The following is an 18,335-nucleotide window of genomic DNA, read 5'->3' as shown; positions in this document are numbered from 1 at the left end:
TTCCTTAGTGGAAGAAAAATATCAAAATGATAAATGTAAGTACAAATATTTAACGAGTAATAAAAATAACAATATAGTATTTAACAATTAACAAGTACTGAATAATATAAAATAATATTCAAAATCATCAAAAAAAAAAGTCCACTACAAATCACTGAATTTTAATTTTATACTGGATTTTTGCAATGCAAGTAGTTCCATTTCTGATGCATGTTTTTCTACTTGAAATTTTATCCTATCTTTTACTTCTTGAAATAATTCCTGTTCTCGATTTATTTTCAGCTTCCATATTTCTCTTTTAAATTCTGCTTCTTCGCTTTGTAAGTTTGATTCCTGCTCTGTCAGTGAAGCTTTTTCCTGTGCCCATTTTGACAACTTGTCTTGAAAGAGCCTCTTTCTCTTTGTCGGGCCTAAAATCATTAATAATTCGTACAATTTATTTGAACAATGAGATAATTTTAAAATTACATAAACACATTTTTCAATAATTACCTGATTTAGAAAGTTCAACATTGTCATTTGGGGATGTTTTTTCAAACGATAATGGAGCGGATTTTGGCTGCCTTAGCATTCCAGGTGTATATTTTGCCCAAGACATTCCTGATAAAAGTAGTAAACGAAAAATGTATCTAATAAGCTAGTTATAAACAAATGTATAGTAAAAATATAAACAAAGTACAAAATAAATCTTTACCTGGTTCAATGGACTCATTTTGAATACAACTATCTGAAGTCTGCTCTTGGAATGTACTGTCTTGATCATAATCACATCTCACTACTTCTACTTGATATTCATCTACTCCATCTATTTCAATTTGATTAGTGTTAGAAACTATCACTAAAATGAATATCATAAAATACATTAATTGTAATTAATTGTAATACGTCACATTTTTTAACTTTGACTAATCAGAAATAGCTACTAGATTCTATTTGCTACCAGACACTACCCTCAACGTTTAAAATATTTTTAAAATTTAAATTACAAACTGAGTACCTATATTAAATTCATGAAATAATAAATTAGTAGGAGGTGGAGTTGCCACCTATGGCCACCTTAAGAATTTTCTTTCTACTGATATTTATTTATTCTATATTAAATGGTCATTGAAAAAAATGAAAATTTAACTGTCAATACTTCATAAGTTCACTTATACTTGGTTTGAATTTCAAAGTCTTAAGAACATTATTGAATGAGAAATTTGTATTAATATTTTAAAATTGCATTTTCCCCTCCTATGGCCAACGTAAAAATATTTTTTATTTTATTTAAAAATGTACATTATTAATACCTATATATAATACATAAATAATAAAAGTTAATTAATAAAACTATTAAATCTAAATATTACTCTGGCCTGTTTAAATCTCAATTAATCTAAATTAATTTTTAAATCTAAGTATTTATTACCTTCATCGTCATACCAGTTGGAAGCCAATCCTGATGCTCTTGTACCCAAAAGAGCCAATACACGTTCATCAACAAAACCAAAATCTGTCAAAACAGCTTTACCACCTCCAGTGCTTGAAAGTTGCTTTCCATTTTACACTTTTTTTTCTGAGCTCGTCTACATATATTTTCAAATTTGCATTTCAAGACACTCGCTGGTCTAAATTGATCTGTAATAACTGCGTTGAACTCGGATTCTATTTTTGCCCAGTGTTCTTTCTTTTTCCTGTAATGTAATATTTGGACCAGTAAGTAAAAAAAACGTGATAATTATTAAATATTATAAAGAAACAAAAGAAACTTACATATTATTCACGTGGTCGGTAGTCTTACACTGAATAACAGACCAGTGTTTCGAAATTAAATTCATCAGTTCTTCTTCCTCAGCAAAACTAAAGTTTTTACTTTTTGATGGTTTTTTATCTATGTCGTATATTAATTACACGTTCACTAATTATAAAATTACCTATTTTATAAATTTTAACTATAAGTTAAAATTTAAAATAAAACTAGTTATGAGCTTATGACACGCAGTGATATCTGGATAACACTGATAACAGTTTAAACTTTTTTTAATGATAGTGGTGGTTAAAACAGTGGATTACCGAATCGAACTCTGACGGGGTATTGTAATACTACTTTTCTGATAACGGACCGTAAAAGACAAAACCGCGGTTAAATTGATAACCGAGGCGTAAACAGACGATCAGGTAACCGAAGATATAATCATGTATTGTAATACTGGCCCTTAATACTTCAAATAATATATTATAAGTCTATGATTAAAATAATATCTTTGTGATAATAAATTTGGCAGGAATTTAAAATTGACCAACGGGATTGCATAGTTGAACACAGGTGCCGAAGCGGACCCCAGAATGCTTATATGCTACCGGGCTGTCCGCATAGACCGGTCCAAGTTCCTAAACCATTTTTTTTCTTAACCCATCAAATTTTATTAGTACATAACAAGATTTAATTTATAGACCCTTAAGGCGGCTCTTAGTGGTTATTATTTAAGGGGAAAAAATTTAGGCAATTTCTTATCTTGTTGTCGCCGTCCGTAATCTTTGTGTTAAGGTTGATTCGCACTATACGGAACGTCAACGTCACGTCACCGATCGGCAACGTCACGTCAAAAATAGAATACATTCGCATTATCGGTAACGTCACGGAAAAGCCATCAGTCCATCCAGTCCAGAATTCTGTTAGGTTAAACTAGGTCTAGTACATTCTGTGTTTTAAATTCATTTTTTTTTTTTATTAAATATTCGTATTTGTATCATGCTGAAGTTCACTAAAAAACAATTAGCAATGATTGCCTTAATTTTGGACGACGAAGAAAAAAAATTTAATCGTACTAAGAAAACGTGGGTACGAAAAATGTTTACTGCGAGGAAATTCGTAGGAGAATTTCACACATTATTTAAAGAATTAGAAGATGAAGAAATTTCTTTCTATAAATATTTTAGGATGTCACAAAGTCAATTTTATGAACTTTTAACTAAAATTCAAACTAAAATTCAAAACCAAAACACTACATTCCGAGAAGCTATTAGTCCCAAGGAAAAACTAATGGTCTGCTTAAGGTAAGAAATAAAAAAATTAGTATTTTATATTTTGTATTTTTTGTATTTAAACAAACTAGTTAATATTATTATTAATAAACTTATTACTTTAACTGTGTTAAAAGTTAATTTGGCTGAAAATTTTCAAAATAAGATTGTGCAGATGACCTTCCGGAACTTACAGGTAAAGGTGTTGTGACTAAACATAAATGAATCATTTAGAGTAGATGAGTTTGACGCACGTGAAATTTCATAAATTTGTTGTTGTGGATGGACTGCTTGTTGGATGTTTTGAGTTTGAATAAATGGTATTGGGTGTATATTTGACCTGTTGTCTGGAGCTGGAAAATTCATTGATGTTGGCACTTGGTAATTTGTATTCTTACTTTGTAAATGTGCCCACTCTAGTTCGGATTCAACATTGAAAAGTTTTGACTTTGCCATATGCTGGTACTCGGGTGAAAAAGTTTTTACAGTAGCGGCTAGACTATTGAAAAATATGTCTATTGGATGATCATTAGCAGTGGCTTTTGTTTCTTGCTTATCACTTTCTACTAAATATTTCATTAGTACAGATGAAGCTGTCTCTGTTTTTTCAAATTTTCTTTTGTTTAGCAAATACCTAGATGAACTTTTTTTTGGAGATGCTGTAGATTTCTGATTTATGTTGTTATTAGAATTTTGTTCTGAAGTATCCCCAGTAATAACAACGCTCTCCATACCTTCGTGTTCATCATTCGATCCATCACTCAAGCTATCAGGTTCTGCTATGTTGGTTTATGTTTCTCTTTCTTTAAAAAATGGAATTACAAATGACATTGAATCTTCATACTTCCACTTCTTTTAAAGTTCAGCGGCTTGTCCACTTTTTGTAATATTTTTTCTCATTGCTTTTCTCAGCTGGTCACGTAATGAGATCCATCTATTCTTGCACGCTGGGCCTATTAAAAATATAAAATTTGGTTATAACAAAAAGTGTTTTAAAGTTTCAATCCTTAGCTATAGAAACTAAAAAATGTATGAATTTTTAAAAAAAATCGTGCCTATGTATCTCAATTTTTTTTAAACTGTGATTATAAAATTTTACGAAGCACCTTGTATTTAATTTTCAAAGACTTTTGGCTAACAAAAAATTTGTTATTGACAATATTATAGAAAAAAAAGGTTGATAAGTGGATGTAAGTTGACCTCCTGAAGCACCAACTAGATTCACTTTCCTATCATAAGAGATACTGTTGAAGAAAATCTAAGCATTTTTACTGTCCTAAAACGTGATGACAGACACAAAAATAAAAAAATTTAAAATTTAAAATTTAAAAATAAAAAAAAATACACATCATTGTGAAATCAATACATTCATCGTTTCACTCAGAATCTAAAATTTGTATTTGAAATGTATATATAAATAGCTCAAAACGTGTCGAAATATTTTGAATATTTAATTATGAATAGAAAATCGTAATATAAACATTTGGTAAAAACTGCAGGTAGGTATCTACGGTTATTCGTCTTTGAATTATAACAAAATAATAAAATCGATTCAAGATAAATCGCTCTGTTCAGAATCTAATATTTTGGTTATTCGTATACGGTTTAATACTTTTAACGCATGTTTGGTAATTACTTGAATAAAAATAACTTATAAATTAAAACATTTTTGTTAATTTAAATTTAAATTTATTATATTGTCCGAACAGTTTAACAGTTATGTAAAATTAATTATTTAGGTTTTTAGCGACTGGTGATTCGTTTCAAACTATATCATTCAGTTATCGGCTGGGGCATTCGACTGTTCATTACATTGTTAAAGAAGTATGCAAAGCTATAGTAGACGAATTGTTAGCTGAAGTGATGCCGCAACCAAAGGAAAAAGATTGGGAAAAAATTGCTGATGACTTCTGGAAAATGTGGAACTTTCCTAATTGCTTAGGAGCATTAAATGGGAAACACGTGGAAATTTTTGCTCCTCCGAACAGTGGTTCCCAATATTTCAATTATAAGAAAACTTTTTCTATTAATTTGTTAGCTTTGGTTGACGCAAATTATAAATTCATTGCTGTAGATGTAGGATCCTACGGTAAGAATAGTGATGGTGGAATATTTGCCAATTCAAATTTAGGAAAAGCGTTGGAACAAAATAAACTACATGTTCCAAAAGATAAAAATCTCCCCGGAACTCAATGTCCAGTGCCATATGTCATTGTGGCGGATGAGGCATTTCCCCTAAAAACCTATCTATTAAGACCTTATCCTGGTTCTAAAATTAATGGTGATATACAGAAACAAGTATTCAATTATAGATTGTCAAGAGCTAGGCGCGTATCCGAAAACGCATTCGGAAACTTGGTGCAAAAATTTCGAATCTTTTTTAGAAATATAAAATCTTTACCCGAAAATGTTGACAATATTATATTAACTACTTGTATTTTGCATAATTATATCAAAGATAATATTTTAATTACCCAACATTTAGACCCACCAGAATGTGAACCTAATTGGGGACGTATACATAGACAAGGTGGAAATGCCCTCACTACTGCTTTTAATGTGCGTGAAACCTATAAAACTTTTTTTAACTCTGAAAATGGATCATTACCATGGCAGAGAGATAAGTTTATGTAAAATTAAAAAATAAAAGCTGTAAAAGTAATATTAAGTACCTAATAATAAGTAATATTAGTTAAATTAAGTTTATATCTAGGTACCTGTTATTTTCAATTCACTACCAATTTTTCTCCAGATATTATCTTTGTGAATGTTGTCGCTATATTTTTTATGCGTCATATCATACAGTTCTTGATATTGGCGTACTTCCTCAATCAACATCTCATCGTTCATGACTATTTAATGTTTAAACTATTAATATGTTATTTCATTTTCTACTGTAAATTGGAGAATTAAATAAATATTGTTTACTTACTTTATATGTCTATATTTTTGTATTTAAATATTCAAAAATTATAATTTTTAGTTAACGAGCTTACACATTCAAAATATAGTTTATTTAAATTGTTGACGGAAACGTTCCGTGTTGACATTCATACTATCCGTAAGGACAAGAACGGACCGGTTACGTCACGTCAAAATATAGTTTTCGATAAACGTTGCCGTTCCGTGATGTTGACGTTACGTAATGTTGCCGGTGTATGTGAACATTGCGGTATAAAGGTCGATTCACACTATAAGTAACGTCAACGTCACGTCACAGACCGGCAACGTCACGTAAAATTTGTTATACATTCACATTAACGTCAAACGTCATTACGTCAATGTCAAATTTTAGGAATTATTGCAGTTAGGTTGAGTTTACAGAAGTGGATCTATGTACGAACTATTTTTTTTTTGTGATCATATACTAATATAATTACTATATCATTATGCCAAAATTTAATAAAAAAACGTTAGCGATAATTGCAATTATTTTGGATGAGGAGGAAGAGAATAGTCACCAAAAACGTAGAACAACATGGGTTCGAGAAATGTTAATTAAGAGAAAGCAATTTGGGGAATATCATACATTGTTCAATGATTTACAAGATGAAGAAACTTCATTTTACAAATATTTTAGAATGTCACAACATCAATTTTATGTTTTATTATCTAAAATCGATCAACAGATTACCAAAAAAAATACAACATTTCTAGAAGCTATAAGTGCTAAGGAAAAGTTAATGGTGTGCTTAAGGTGAATATAATAATAATACACGTTTATAAAATAAAACAATATTTTAAACTTATTACTTGTTTATTTACTTTCAAAATTATATTTTACTATTATTATAACACCTTACGTGATTTAGTATTTTAACAAAACATTATTAATAGATATTTTATTGTTTAACTTTATATATTATATTGTATATTTGTAGGATCAAAGTTTTCATAAAAATGTTGGGTAGATGATGTTGTTGATGATGACGATGGTCTTAAAACAGGAGATGGTGTTGGTGTTTGGACGTATTGAATGTTGTTTTGTGATGGTGCCATTTCAGTGTTAGAGCAAATGTATGATGTTGAAGGATATATTGATAGTGGGATTTGATGATTTGCTGTTTTATTTAGCAATTGTGCCCACTCTAATTCAGACAATATTGCAAACATTTTGGTTTTTGCCATGTGTTGGTATTCTGGTGAAAATGTTTTGACTGTAGCTGCCAGCCCTTGGAAAAATATGTCGATTGGATGCTCACGAGATGTTGCCTTTGGTTCATCTAATAAATATTGCATTAAAACAGATGATGCTGTTTGTGGTTTATTTTTTTTTTTTGCATTAGAATAATATGATGCTGGCATTTTCATTTTTTTTGGAGATTTTGTTTTTTGTGATACCGACCCCATAACTTTATTACGTTTTAACGTAGTTTCTTGTTCACTTTCTTCATTCTCACTTAGAACATCTTTATTTATATTTTTGTCATTATTACTGGACATTTCTTCGTCATTTGACTCTTCGCTATCACTTTCCGGAGATACTATGTTAGAAAACGTTTCTCGTTCTTTAAAAAATGGTATTACAAAAGACATGCAGTCCTCATACTTCCATTTTTTTTGTTTGTCAGCTGCTTGTCCACTTGTTGTTTTTTTCTTTTTTATTGCCTTCCTAAGTTGATCTCTGAGTGAGATCCATCGAATTTTACATATTTTCCCTGTGAATATAATAGTATAATACTTAATAATATAATAGAATAACTTATGAGGAACTTTGTATTAAATTTTTAAGCATTTTGATTCCGCCAAAAATTTTTTATTGATATTTATAAAATAAAAAACTAAATAAAAACGAATATTTCAAATTCCTATAAATAGTATTAAAATAAGCAAAACATTTTGAAAATTAAATTATGTGAATAAAATGCCAATCTAAATAGCTGTTAAAATTTAAAGTCTCTACTACTTATACTTTTTGAATTATAACAAATATTAAAAATCGTTTGAAGCATTATTTTGACAAGTTATGCTGTACCCAGACACAAAAAGAAAAAACAAAAAAAACTCATCATTGTAAAATCAATACATTCATCATTTCATTGAGAATATAAAATATATATTATATATTTTTTTAATGAAATAATGAAATATAATAATTATAACGGTTCTATATTATGTCATTATACTCGAGGTTAGGTTGAAGAAATGATTAAAAAAAATGTTTTTTGTTTTTCGTATTTTTCGTATTTCATATTATCAATTAATAATCGTTATAAAAAATCACGCCGTTCGATATAAAATTTATAAGTGAAATTACATATTTAATTTTTAGATTCTTAGCAACTGGTGACTCATTTCAAACCATTGCATTCAGTTTTCACTTGGGACATTCTACGGTTCATAATATAGTGAAGGATGTGTGTGTAGCCATTATAGATAAGTTATTAGTTGAAGTAATGCCACCACCAAAAGAAAAAGACTGGGAAAAAATTGCAGATGATTTCTGGAATATATGGAATTTTCCAAATTGTTTGGGAGCAATAGACGGCAAACATGTGAACATTTTCGCCCCACCTAATAGTGGTTCACAATTTTACAATTATAAACGGATATTTTCAATTGTGTTGATGGCTCTAGTAGATGCGAATTATAAATTCATTGCCATAGATGTAGGCTCTTATGGGAAAAATAGTGATGGTGGAATTTTTGCCAATTCTAGTTTTGGAAAATCTCTAGAGAAGAATAAATTAAACGTACCTAAAGATAGAAATCTTCCTGGAACTCAAACTCCAGCGCCTTTTGTGATTGTTGGAGACGGGGCATTTCCATTAAAACCTTATTTGCTTAGACCATATCCAGGAAAAAAGATAAATGGGGACGTAGAAAAACAAGTATTCAACTATAGACTGTCTCGAGCTCGTCGTGTGTCAGAAAATGCTTTTGGAAATTTGGTACAAAAATTTAGAATTTATTTTAGAAGTATAAATTTATTCCCCGAAAACGTAGATAAAGTAATATTGACAACATGTATTTTACATAACTATATCAAGGATAATATACCGATGACACAAAATTTAGACCCTATCGAAGGCGAACCCAATTGGTCAAATCTACCAATGCAAGGAGGAAATGCAGAATTGTTTGCATTTAATGTACGTGAAACTTACAAAACTTTTTTTAATAGTGATATTGGATCAGTGGCATGGCAAAGAGACAAATTTGTACAATAATTATAATATTATTATTATTTATTATTATTTTATATTAAAATTTAAAACAAAAAACTGTATTATTATCACTAGTGGAAATAATAAAATAAAATAATAAAATTATGAAGTTGCACATACCTGTTGTATTCAATTCTTTTCCAATTTTTGCCCATACTACATCTTTATGATGATTATCACAATACTTTTTATGAGCCATATTGTAAAATTCATCATATTGACGAACTTTTTCTATTAAAATTTCATCATCCATGAAAAAATAATGAAAAACAACTTAAATATTATTATTTAAATTAACTTAAATTTGACGGAAACGTTCAGTTTTCACATTCACACTATCCGATCGGACAAGAACGGACCGGTTGCGTCACGTCATAATATAGTTTTCGATAAACTTTGCCGTTCCGTGACGTTGACGTTCCATAATGTTGCCGGTGTATGTGAACATGGCGATATAAATACATGGGAAGATATTTTGACGTGACGTTGCCGGTCTGTGACGTGACGTTGACGTTACTTATAGTGTGAATCGACCTTAAATACATAATAAGATATTTTGACGTGACGTTGCCGATCGGTGACGTGACGTTGACGTTCCGTATAGTGCGAATCGACCTTTAGTCGTAAATGATTATTAGTGTGAGTATGGTTCTATATATATACCGCCACTTCCGCCCCGTCCATCAAGTATAGCGTACTACGTCGCTTCTTCGAAGTTGCGTGTCGTATCGTTATCGTAAAACTATTTTTGGGATTTTACAATTATAATTTACCAGATAATGTATTATAATTAATTATTATGACTATACTTGTCAAATGGATTTATTTTTATTACATATGGTAGGTATTGGAAATAGGAACAATAAGTATGTAGAATTTAAACAGGTTTGTACAATTTAAAATCACTTTTTTTTGTCATGGACATAAATACGTAATTATAATAACAAATAATAATATTTTACGTAAAATTATTAAAAAGTAGATTATAACTAATCTCTAATAGGTAAACCACGATTTAAACGGGAATCTAATATTTCAAGTAGCAAATGGTCATAGTAGTGATGTCCTAAAAAAATCGATTCTGCAAAGAATCGATTTTTTTATATCGATAAATCGATTTTTTGAATCGATTCTTGGACGGACCGATTCGATTCGATTCGATTTGATAAGAATCGGCAATTTTTTTTCCGCGTTTATCTTTACTGGCCTTTCTGGCTTCTGCTGACTGGGTGCCATGAACGGTGCGTTAATATTTGGACCGAGATATTGGCCACCCTGCATTATTAATTAATAATTATTACTCTGTGAAAGTGTGAACACTGAACTGTGCGACGTGCGTTTCATTCGTGAATCGTGAAGCGTTCTTATTATTCGTGATCGTCTTTCTTTCCGTTTTTCGTTCTTTAAGAGTGTAGACGTGTAGTTCGTACCTCCGCCTCCTCCGACATTTTGCAGTTCGCGCGTGGTATACAGTTTTTATTTTTTTGATTGGTAATTATATAAAATAAAACACTTGTAGTTTGTACACGTCGAAATGTCGTCAAAATCTCGAAGTTCAATTTGGACCTTTTTTGAAAAAACATCTGATTTGGGAGTTGTTAAATGCAAACTGTGTGAGGCTCCAGTCAAGCCATGTGGTAACACAACCAATATTCGCAACCACATGAAGCGAAATCATGCTTCTATTAATTTAGACAAGGCTTTTGTCAGTAAGACAGAGGTTCGTCGAACATCTGTTTCTTCAACTCAATCAGTGGCATCAACTAGTTCGAGGAATTCAATGATGTCAACTGCATCTACAAGTTACTCTCGACCACAACATGAAGATGTTGACGATCCTGATGATCCTGGTGACAATGATTTTGCTGAGTTAGCTAAGACCATTGTAAATAAGGTAAGATACTAAGATGCTAAATTACTAATAATGTGCTTAAAACCAATTTTTTTTTTATTATAGACTCAACAGACACAAGGCAACGATTCCGTGGTATCATTTACTAGTGGATCTATACCAACAACATCGTCATCAACATCAAGTACTCCACAGTCAGTGAGCTTCAGGCAGAGAACAATGCACGAGTCTTTTTCGGACATCAAATCTTATGATAGTAAGAGTAAATTTTTTAATTCATAACTATAAAATTATAATAAATTGTCTAAATTATTTTAGAAGGAGGATATAAGATACGAGCTATCACGGATGCGCTTGTGTACATGGTAGCGAAGGATAATCTGCCGTTGTCTATAACAGAAAAACCAGGATTCCGGTTCTTCATGCAGAAAACAGTGCCTATGTACAAAGTTCCATCCAAGCAAACTATAACAAAGCACATCAAAAGTAAATATGAGGTTTTATCCGCATTAGTTAAATCTAAGCTGAGTCTTGTAGAGCATTTAACCTTAACGTCGGATATTTGGACAGACATTCTTAACACAAGAAGTGTTTTGGGCATGACGGTACATTTTTTAAGTTTAAACAAAGTTGCTCTTGAGAGTGTGACACTTGGTGTGTTAGAGCTTTCTGCCAGCCATATATCTGACAATATATCCGCTTGGTTTGAGCATCTTCTTCTTCAGTGGGGTATAACAAAAAGCCAGATATTCACCGTCGTCACCGATAATGGTGCTAATATATTATCTGCTGTTAAAAAAACTTTTGGCCAAGAAAAACATTTACCATGTTTTGCCCACACTCTGAATTTGGTATCCGAAAGGGCATTGGTTAATCTTGCAGATGTACATAATATCATCAACAAAATTAAGGCTATTGTAACTTATTTCAAGCAATCTGTAGCGGCTTCTGATGAACTTCGAAAATTGTGCGATCATAAACTAAAACAATCGGTACCAACACGTTGGAACTCCATTTTTTTTATGATAGATAGATTTATTTTATGTTCCAACCATATTGCTTCTGTATTAATCAATATTCGCCGGGGCCCCGAAATGTTGTCAGCTGATGAAATTGATGTAGCAAAGGAAATGTTGTTAGTGTTAAGGCCGATGGAAGTGGCGACAAGAGAATTATGTGGTCAAAAATATGTAACTGGCAGCACGGTGATACCCTTAATTAATTGTCTTATTAAAAAGACTGAGTATATTGATCTAACCCATCCAACTGCTTTATCCTTAAAAAAGGCAATGTTAGAAAATCTAGATAAAAGGTTTGGTAGGATGGAGGAGAGAAGTCTCCTTAGTGTTGCCACTATATTAGATCCCCGGTTCAAAACTATTTATTTGAATAACCCAATGTCTAGTTCAAGAGCTATTAAATTTATAAAAAATAAAATTGATAAAATAAAACGTAATTGTGAAGAACCTAACTCCTCAAACCAAGGCTCTAGTGATGATGATGGTGAACGCAGTGATAGTTTGTGGTCAGTTCACAATGATCTAGTTTCAAAAAAAGCTGCATCACAAAGTTTAGAACAGTCTGAAGAGCGAATGCCAACTGAACTTAAGCATTATATAAGCCAGCCCACAATACTGTTAGGTGATGACATACTTAAATATTGGGATATAAATGGCAATATGTTCCCTCTCTTAAAAAAAAAATTGTACAACCATATTTGTCTTTAGTAGCAACTTCTGTCCCTTCGGAAAGATTGTTTTCAAAAGCGGGAAATATAATGACCGAAAAAAGAAACCGATTAAAGGGGGAAAAGTTGCAACAGCTTTTGTTTCTAAGTTCTCTAAATTTTGAAGACTGGCACATAGAATAAAAAAAGTTGTTTTTATTGTGGGATGTAATTATTTGTAAATATGTATAGTGTAATGTATCTGTACAGCCTTTTGTATATAAAATGTATTAATATGTATAATGTAATTATCTGTATATTATTTGTAAATATGTAAAATGTATCTGTACAGCCTTTTGTATATAAAATTTGTTAATATGTTTAACGAGTTAAAAAGTTAAAGTTAATTTAATTTTAACTTTTTAACTTAACTAGTTACTTTTCGCAAATTGTCAAATTGTAGTTAAAGTTGTAATAGTTATTGTAAAAAATTATGTCAAAGTACCAATGATATAAAAAACAAAAAAAAATACAGTGTTTACCATAATCATTGTTGTATTATTTATCTACCTACCTACATTAAATACCTAAATCCTAACTTAGTCAACTCAAACTTAAATTTCAATATTATTTACATATATTTGTATTGTATCTGATTCTTACTTATTTTTTTTTATTTATATTAACAAAAAAATATAATAGTATACAAAATGTGGGAAATATTACTAGAAGTTACTCTACACTGCAGAAGAACCTTGTGTCGTAGAGTATGAGTACTTATTATTCAGTGCCAAACACAGTGGATAAATAATAATAATAACTTTATAGTTAATATTATTAAATATTATTGTAGAACAATTATATGTTACTGATAGTACACACTACATAACATCAAGTATGTTATTATAATGAGGTGTAAAATCCGTTTATGACAGTATAAGGTCATTTAAAAATATTGAGTTTCAAAATTCAAATTACTTGTACAAGTAATTTGAAACAATTGGAAATCATTTAACAAAAATATAATGTACCAAAATAAGTAACTTGTAAGTAACTACTTCCAGCCCTGCCTAAGTGGTAATTAAACATAAATAATTAATAATTTTTTAACTAAGTTAAACATTTTCTTATAATTACAATTTAAGTGTTGAATATATTGTTTGTTAATTATTAACTTAACTATTTTTTTTCATCAATTTTCCAACTTTTGATGATGTCAAAATTCAATAATGTATCTATTAGGTTCTTTTATAGACTTTTGTTATTACAAATAATATACTGACTTCTGAGACTTCTGAGACTATGCTCTATAGAAACCCATTCCCCTTCTAGTCAATTAAAAACATTTTTGAAAATTGAATATACAATTTTTTGAATTTAAAAAAGCACCATCTAGTTGTTTAAAAAATCGTTATTTTAAGAATCGATTCCCCAAAAAATCGATTTTTTGGGCAACGATTTTTTTGAATCGATTTTTTTCATTCCGATTAAAATCGATTCACCGACCTGAATCGGCCATCACTAGGTCATAGTAAAATGAAATTAATTGTCGCATTTGTAATTCAAAGAAAACATCGTCGCATTCGGAAAACGCGTATTCGCGGCGTGTTCTTTGGTCGGTTATCGCTTCGTCATGTATACTCCTGTTTGTTTTTTTACGATTCGATAATCTATTTATCCATATTGAATACGTGTTTTTTGTTTTCGACGTCTTCATCCTCGGACGCCTCCGTGACCTCATCAGTACTGTCTCGATAGCGTATCTAGCGAAACCACAGCCTGGTTTCGCTAGTCTCCAGCGGTGGTTCTCGGGCCTGGTACTGCCAGGGCGGAACGTCCGCTAACGAACGACACCGGTTACCAGCGTGGCGTGCGGGGTTGGGCTCCGTACGCGTCCGCTATAGACCGGAGCGTTTGCCTGATCTGGTGGTCGGCGGTGACGCCGTTCCACGGGCGTGAAGGCCAAGGTCATCCCGTGGCGCGGGGCCTCTCACCGGGTAGTCGACTCGTCGGCTACCCGGAAAGAGGTTATGGCGCCGATATTGCTCCTTCTGAAACGCGGCCAGCTGCGTGAATGATGTAATCGTTAGGTGGGTGTTGGGCCGCCTTGACCACTGTGAGGGTCCAGGCGAGCCGTCCCCGGTAGGCGATGGCCCCGGTCACGCCTAGGCGCGGCCTGGTGGACCGATATTAGGGATATTGGAAGGACACTGGTGGAAAGGCGCCCGTACCGACGGATCGAGGCTTCCTCGTAGCGGTAGATGTAAACGGCGCGGTCCTCGTGCAGCGACGGCTGTGGTGGATGCATGGGGGGGGGGGGTCAACCTCCTCCTCTCCCACCGAAATGAATGAATGATTAATTTAAAACTTAATAGTTATTTTATCTTATGTACCTAAAAACAATTAATAATTCAAAAGAAGTTAAAATATGCTAGAAAAAAATGTTTTGGTAAGAAAAGTGAATCTGTAATAATTTGTAATTTTTCAAAGGTTCTAAAAGGTATTGGCACTTTACTACTTTAAGCTCAAAAGTTTGAAATTGCATGACTACAATACTTCGTAATAATAATGCGTGTTTGTAAGTCGCTTATTATCAGTAAGTAAAAATAAGTAAACATATACTAATCGTTATAATATTATTTGCACTGGTACATTATGATTGATGGGTTTCCCTTTTTCGTTTACTCGTTAGAGACGTTACACATTATAATCTATTATATTTATTTATATGTTATAATTATGATAGTCAATCGTTTTCTTCGATATTCAGATAACATCAATGTTCCTATGTATCTATATTGTATTACGGTCATTACGGGTGTGCACATTGTCATGGCATTAAGTCCGAATTAGACTTTAGTTAATGTGAGTTAGAGTTATATTATTATTATAAAATTGAAAATGAAAAGACAAAATACATCTATAACCAACTTTTTTAAAAACTCTTTTTCCAAATCCAAAACAATAATAGAAAAAAACGAAGGTAATTACTATTATTATATAGTTTTCGTAGTGTCTTAGAACGAATTTATTGATACGTATAGTTTATTATTTTTAATGTATATTGTGTATTAAAAGTGGACAATGATAATAACAAAAACATTGACGACCCTGGTGTCCCCGTGACATTAGAAGAGAGTCCTCCAATAAAAAAACAAAAAAATGTGGTGTCACAAGTAACTTCAAATCATAAGGTTAGTTAAACTAAATTAGATTATTTTTTTCGGAGTTTGTCGATTGCGTCCCAGATGCAGGTAAACAATTTTTTGCCCACCTTTTGAGTATTCCGATTGCGTCCTATTGTATAGTAGGTAAGCGTTAATGTGACAAATAAATTGACATATTAAATCTAATATTTTTGTCATACATGGGGTGTGGAGGTATATTTAAATACGAATTGGTTTTTACTTGATGAGTTAACGAACATTTTATCTTAAGGTTGGTACTCTTATCGATTTACGATAACGTAGCGATTTAGTACGTCAAGTGCCTTAGCATCGAAAGATACTTTAAAGTTTAGACTTAATAATGAATACCATTTTTAGTGAAAAAAATAAGAAAATCCGTATAATTGATAAGTTTAAATATTATTTTTTAAATTATTTATTCTTATATATTTGGATTTATTTTTATTGGTTTTTGTATAATTATTATTATTAAAATAATTATTAATAATGACTATTCGTTTTACAAAATGTTATGCTTATATATCATACAACAGGACGCAATCGGAACATAAAAAGGTAAGAAAAAATAATTTACCTATCCTACTTGTGGATGCAATCGACATACTGAAAAGGTATAAAAGGTTGAAACGGGACGCTATCGAATGACGCCCATTTTTTTATATCGTAATAATATAATATGGATAACATAAACACCTAACCTAACCATTCGGGTATGGCGCGTCCTCTTAAATTATAGAATTTTTGTTTTAGTATTTTTAATTCAAAGTTATAGACTTCTAAGTTCTAATAAAATAAATTTAAAAAAAAATTATGTTAAATATGAATTATGTTGAATTTCTATTATATCCGTAGGATTTTTCAAATGACATAGTAAGTTTTTGTCGACGAACATTAAATGATGGTGATAAATATAATGTTATAATGCATTCTTGGATGCCAGAAATTGATTTCAAGTTCCCGACTTCAGGCGATCGAAATTTGAAATTTCAGTATTCTTGGTGTCGTTCTTTCGTATGGTTAGTGTATTCAGCTAAAGAAGATGGAGCATATTGCCGATATTGTGTATAATTTAGTTTAAAATCTATTGGTAAAGGAGGTCATGAACGTCCGAATTTTTTTGTTGAAACTCCGTTTAGAGATTGGAAAAAAGCACTTGAAAAGTTCAGAAAACATCAAGCAAAAAAATATCATATTAAAGATGCTGTGGAAGATGGTCAAAATTTCAAATTGGTTTACGAAAATAAAAAAAATAACGTGATCACTGTAATCGACAAGAGAAGAAAACAACAACAACTTGAAAATAGATAAAAATTGATTCCTATCATCCGAGCCATTTTGTATTGCAGTAGACAGGGTATTGCAATGCGAGGTCATCGTGATGATGGTAATTTATTAATAGACATGCCAAAAGAAAACGATGGAAATTTCCGAGCGTTACTTCGATTTGCTATTGAAAGCGGTGATCATGCTTTGGAGAATCATTTCAAAACTGCGAGTGCTAATGCAATGTATACAAGCCATCGCATTCAAAATGAAATTATTGATACAGCAGGAAAGTTAATCACAGCCAATATTGTGAAACGAATTAACAAATCAAGATATTTTACAGTGATTGCCGACGAAAGCACTGATATAAGCGGCATAGAGCAATTTTCTATGTGTTTTCGATATGTCGATAAGTGTGATGGTAAATATGTAATTAGAGAAGACTTTGTATGCTTTGTTCCTGTAGTAGACGTTACCGAGAAAGAGCTTGCAAATACGTTATTAACTACAATGAAGAACATTTGTATAAACCTGGCTTATATGAGGGGCCAAAGTAAGCCTGAATACTTGACTATGTTTGTGCTACTGTAGTTTTCTGGTTTATTTATTATGTTATTATTTTTTTTTTTTTTTTTAAAGTTTATGATGGAGTGCGTGCAATGAGCGGCAAATTCAACAGCTCTGCGACCAAAGTACGAGAGTTATATCCGGAAGCTATCTATGTTCACTGCGCAAATCATAACTTAAACTTAGCTATAACACATGCTTGCAAAATACTATAATTACATAATCCGAAACTGTATAGGAACAATAAAAGAAGTTATCAATTTATTCTGGCTTTCTAATAAAGCAGGTGTAGTATTAAGAAAATATATAAAAGCATCATACGAGAGTGCAAAACAAACGCGACTTTTAAAATTCTGCGAAACACGTTGGGTAGAACATTTGAATTCTCTGAGTTTGTTTCATGATGCTTACGAACATGTTTGCTCATCATTGGAGGAACTTGACGAGAACAGCACTAAAACTGATGAAGTACAACCCCATAGTCTACTTGCATCAATACGCACTCCTCAATTTATTATAGCTTTAATAATAATAAAGCCTATATTTAACTTAAGGGGGCTCCAGCGTACCATGTTTTAAGGAGTAATATTTAGGCAATTCACATAACTTGAACATTTGGTCTA

The 18,335-nt window shown here is 31.4% G+C and overlaps 3 protein-coding genes and 2 pseudogenes across 3 annotated transcripts; 2 read left to right on the top strand and 3 right to left on the bottom strand.

The window, feature by feature from the left end:
- Nucleotides 1-144: 144 nt before the first annotated feature.
- Nucleotides 145-2,608, bottom strand: LOC112599985 (annotated as a pseudogene).
- A 535-nt stretch (nucleotides 2,609-3,143) lies between these two features.
- Nucleotides 3,144-5,856, bottom strand: LOC112599978 (annotated as a pseudogene).
- A 939-nt stretch (nucleotides 5,857-6,795) lies between these two features.
- On the bottom strand, nucleotides 6,796-9,426 carry LOC112599984. The gene is made up of 3 exons (XM_025347117.1): nucleotides 9,294-9,426; nucleotides 6,952-7,664; nucleotides 6,796-6,804 (listed from the first exon to the last, which is right to left on the bottom strand). The coding sequence occupies exons 1-3, from the start codon at nucleotides 9,424-9,426 to the stop codon at nucleotides 6,796-6,798; spliced, it is 855 nt and encodes a 284-aa protein (XP_025202902.1).
- A 1,281-nt stretch (nucleotides 9,427-10,707) lies between these two features.
- Nucleotides 10,708-12,752, top strand: LOC112599983 (zinc finger BED domain-containing protein 1-like). Its single transcript, XM_025347116.1, has 3 exons — nucleotides 10,708-11,067; nucleotides 11,131-11,287; nucleotides 11,344-12,752. The coding sequence occupies exons 1-3, from the start codon at nucleotides 10,708-10,710 to the stop codon at nucleotides 12,750-12,752; spliced, it is 1,926 nt and encodes a 641-aa protein (XP_025202901.1).
- Nucleotides 12,753-17,241: 4,489 nt separating this feature from the next.
- LOC112599982 (zinc finger MYM-type protein 1-like) lies at nucleotides 17,242-17,927 on the top strand. Its single transcript, XM_025347115.1, has 2 exons — nucleotides 17,242-17,698; nucleotides 17,785-17,927. Exons 1-2 carry the CDS (start codon nucleotides 17,242-17,244, stop codon nucleotides 17,925-17,927), a joined length of 600 nt encoding a protein of 199 aa, XP_025202900.1.
- Nucleotides 17,928-18,335: the final 408 nt, after the last annotated feature.

Source organism: Melanaphis sacchari, unplaced genomic scaffold, assembly GCF_002803265.2.
Source record: "Melanaphis sacchari strain LSU unplaced genomic scaffold, SCAv2.0 Contig581_pilon_pilon, whole genome shotgun sequence".
In the NCBI taxonomy this organism is placed as follows: Eukaryota; Metazoa; Arthropoda; class Insecta; order Hemiptera; family Aphididae; genus Melanaphis; species Melanaphis sacchari.
This window is presented reverse-complemented; position numbering and strand designations above follow the sequence as displayed.

What these genes read in the sequence shown, in the direction of transcription:
- LOC112599983 (XM_025347116.1), top strand. Translation starts at nt 10,708, where the DNA reads ATGTCGTCAAAATCTCGAAGTTCAATTTGGACCTTTTTTGAAAAAACA. An exon ending in CTAAGACCATTGTAAATAAG is followed by an intron (nt 11,068 to 11,130) that starts GTAAGATACTAA and finishes TTTTTATTATAG; the next exon opens with ACTCAACAGACACAAGGCAA. An exon ending in CAAATCTTATGATAGTAAGA is followed by an intron (nt 11,288 to 11,343) that starts GTAAATTTTTTA and finishes AAATTATTTTAG; the next exon opens with AAGGAGGATATAAGATACGA.
- LOC112599982 (XM_025347115.1), top strand. Translation starts at nt 17,242, where the DNA reads ATGCGAGGTCATCGTGATGATGGTAATTTATTAATAGACATGCCAAAA. An exon ending in GGCTTATATGAGGGGCCAAA is followed by an intron (nt 17,699 to 17,784) that starts GTAAGCCTGAAT and finishes TTTTTTTTAAAG; the next exon opens with TTTATGATGGAGTGCGTGCA.
- LOC112599984 (XM_025347117.1), bottom strand. Translation starts at nt 9,426, where the DNA reads ATGGATGATGAAATTTTAATAGAAAAAGTTCGTCAATATGATGAATTT. An exon ending in AAAAGAATTGAATACAACAG is followed by an intron (nt 7,665 to 9,293) that starts GTATGTGCAACT and finishes TTATATTCACAG; the next exon opens with GGAAAATATGTAAAATTCGA.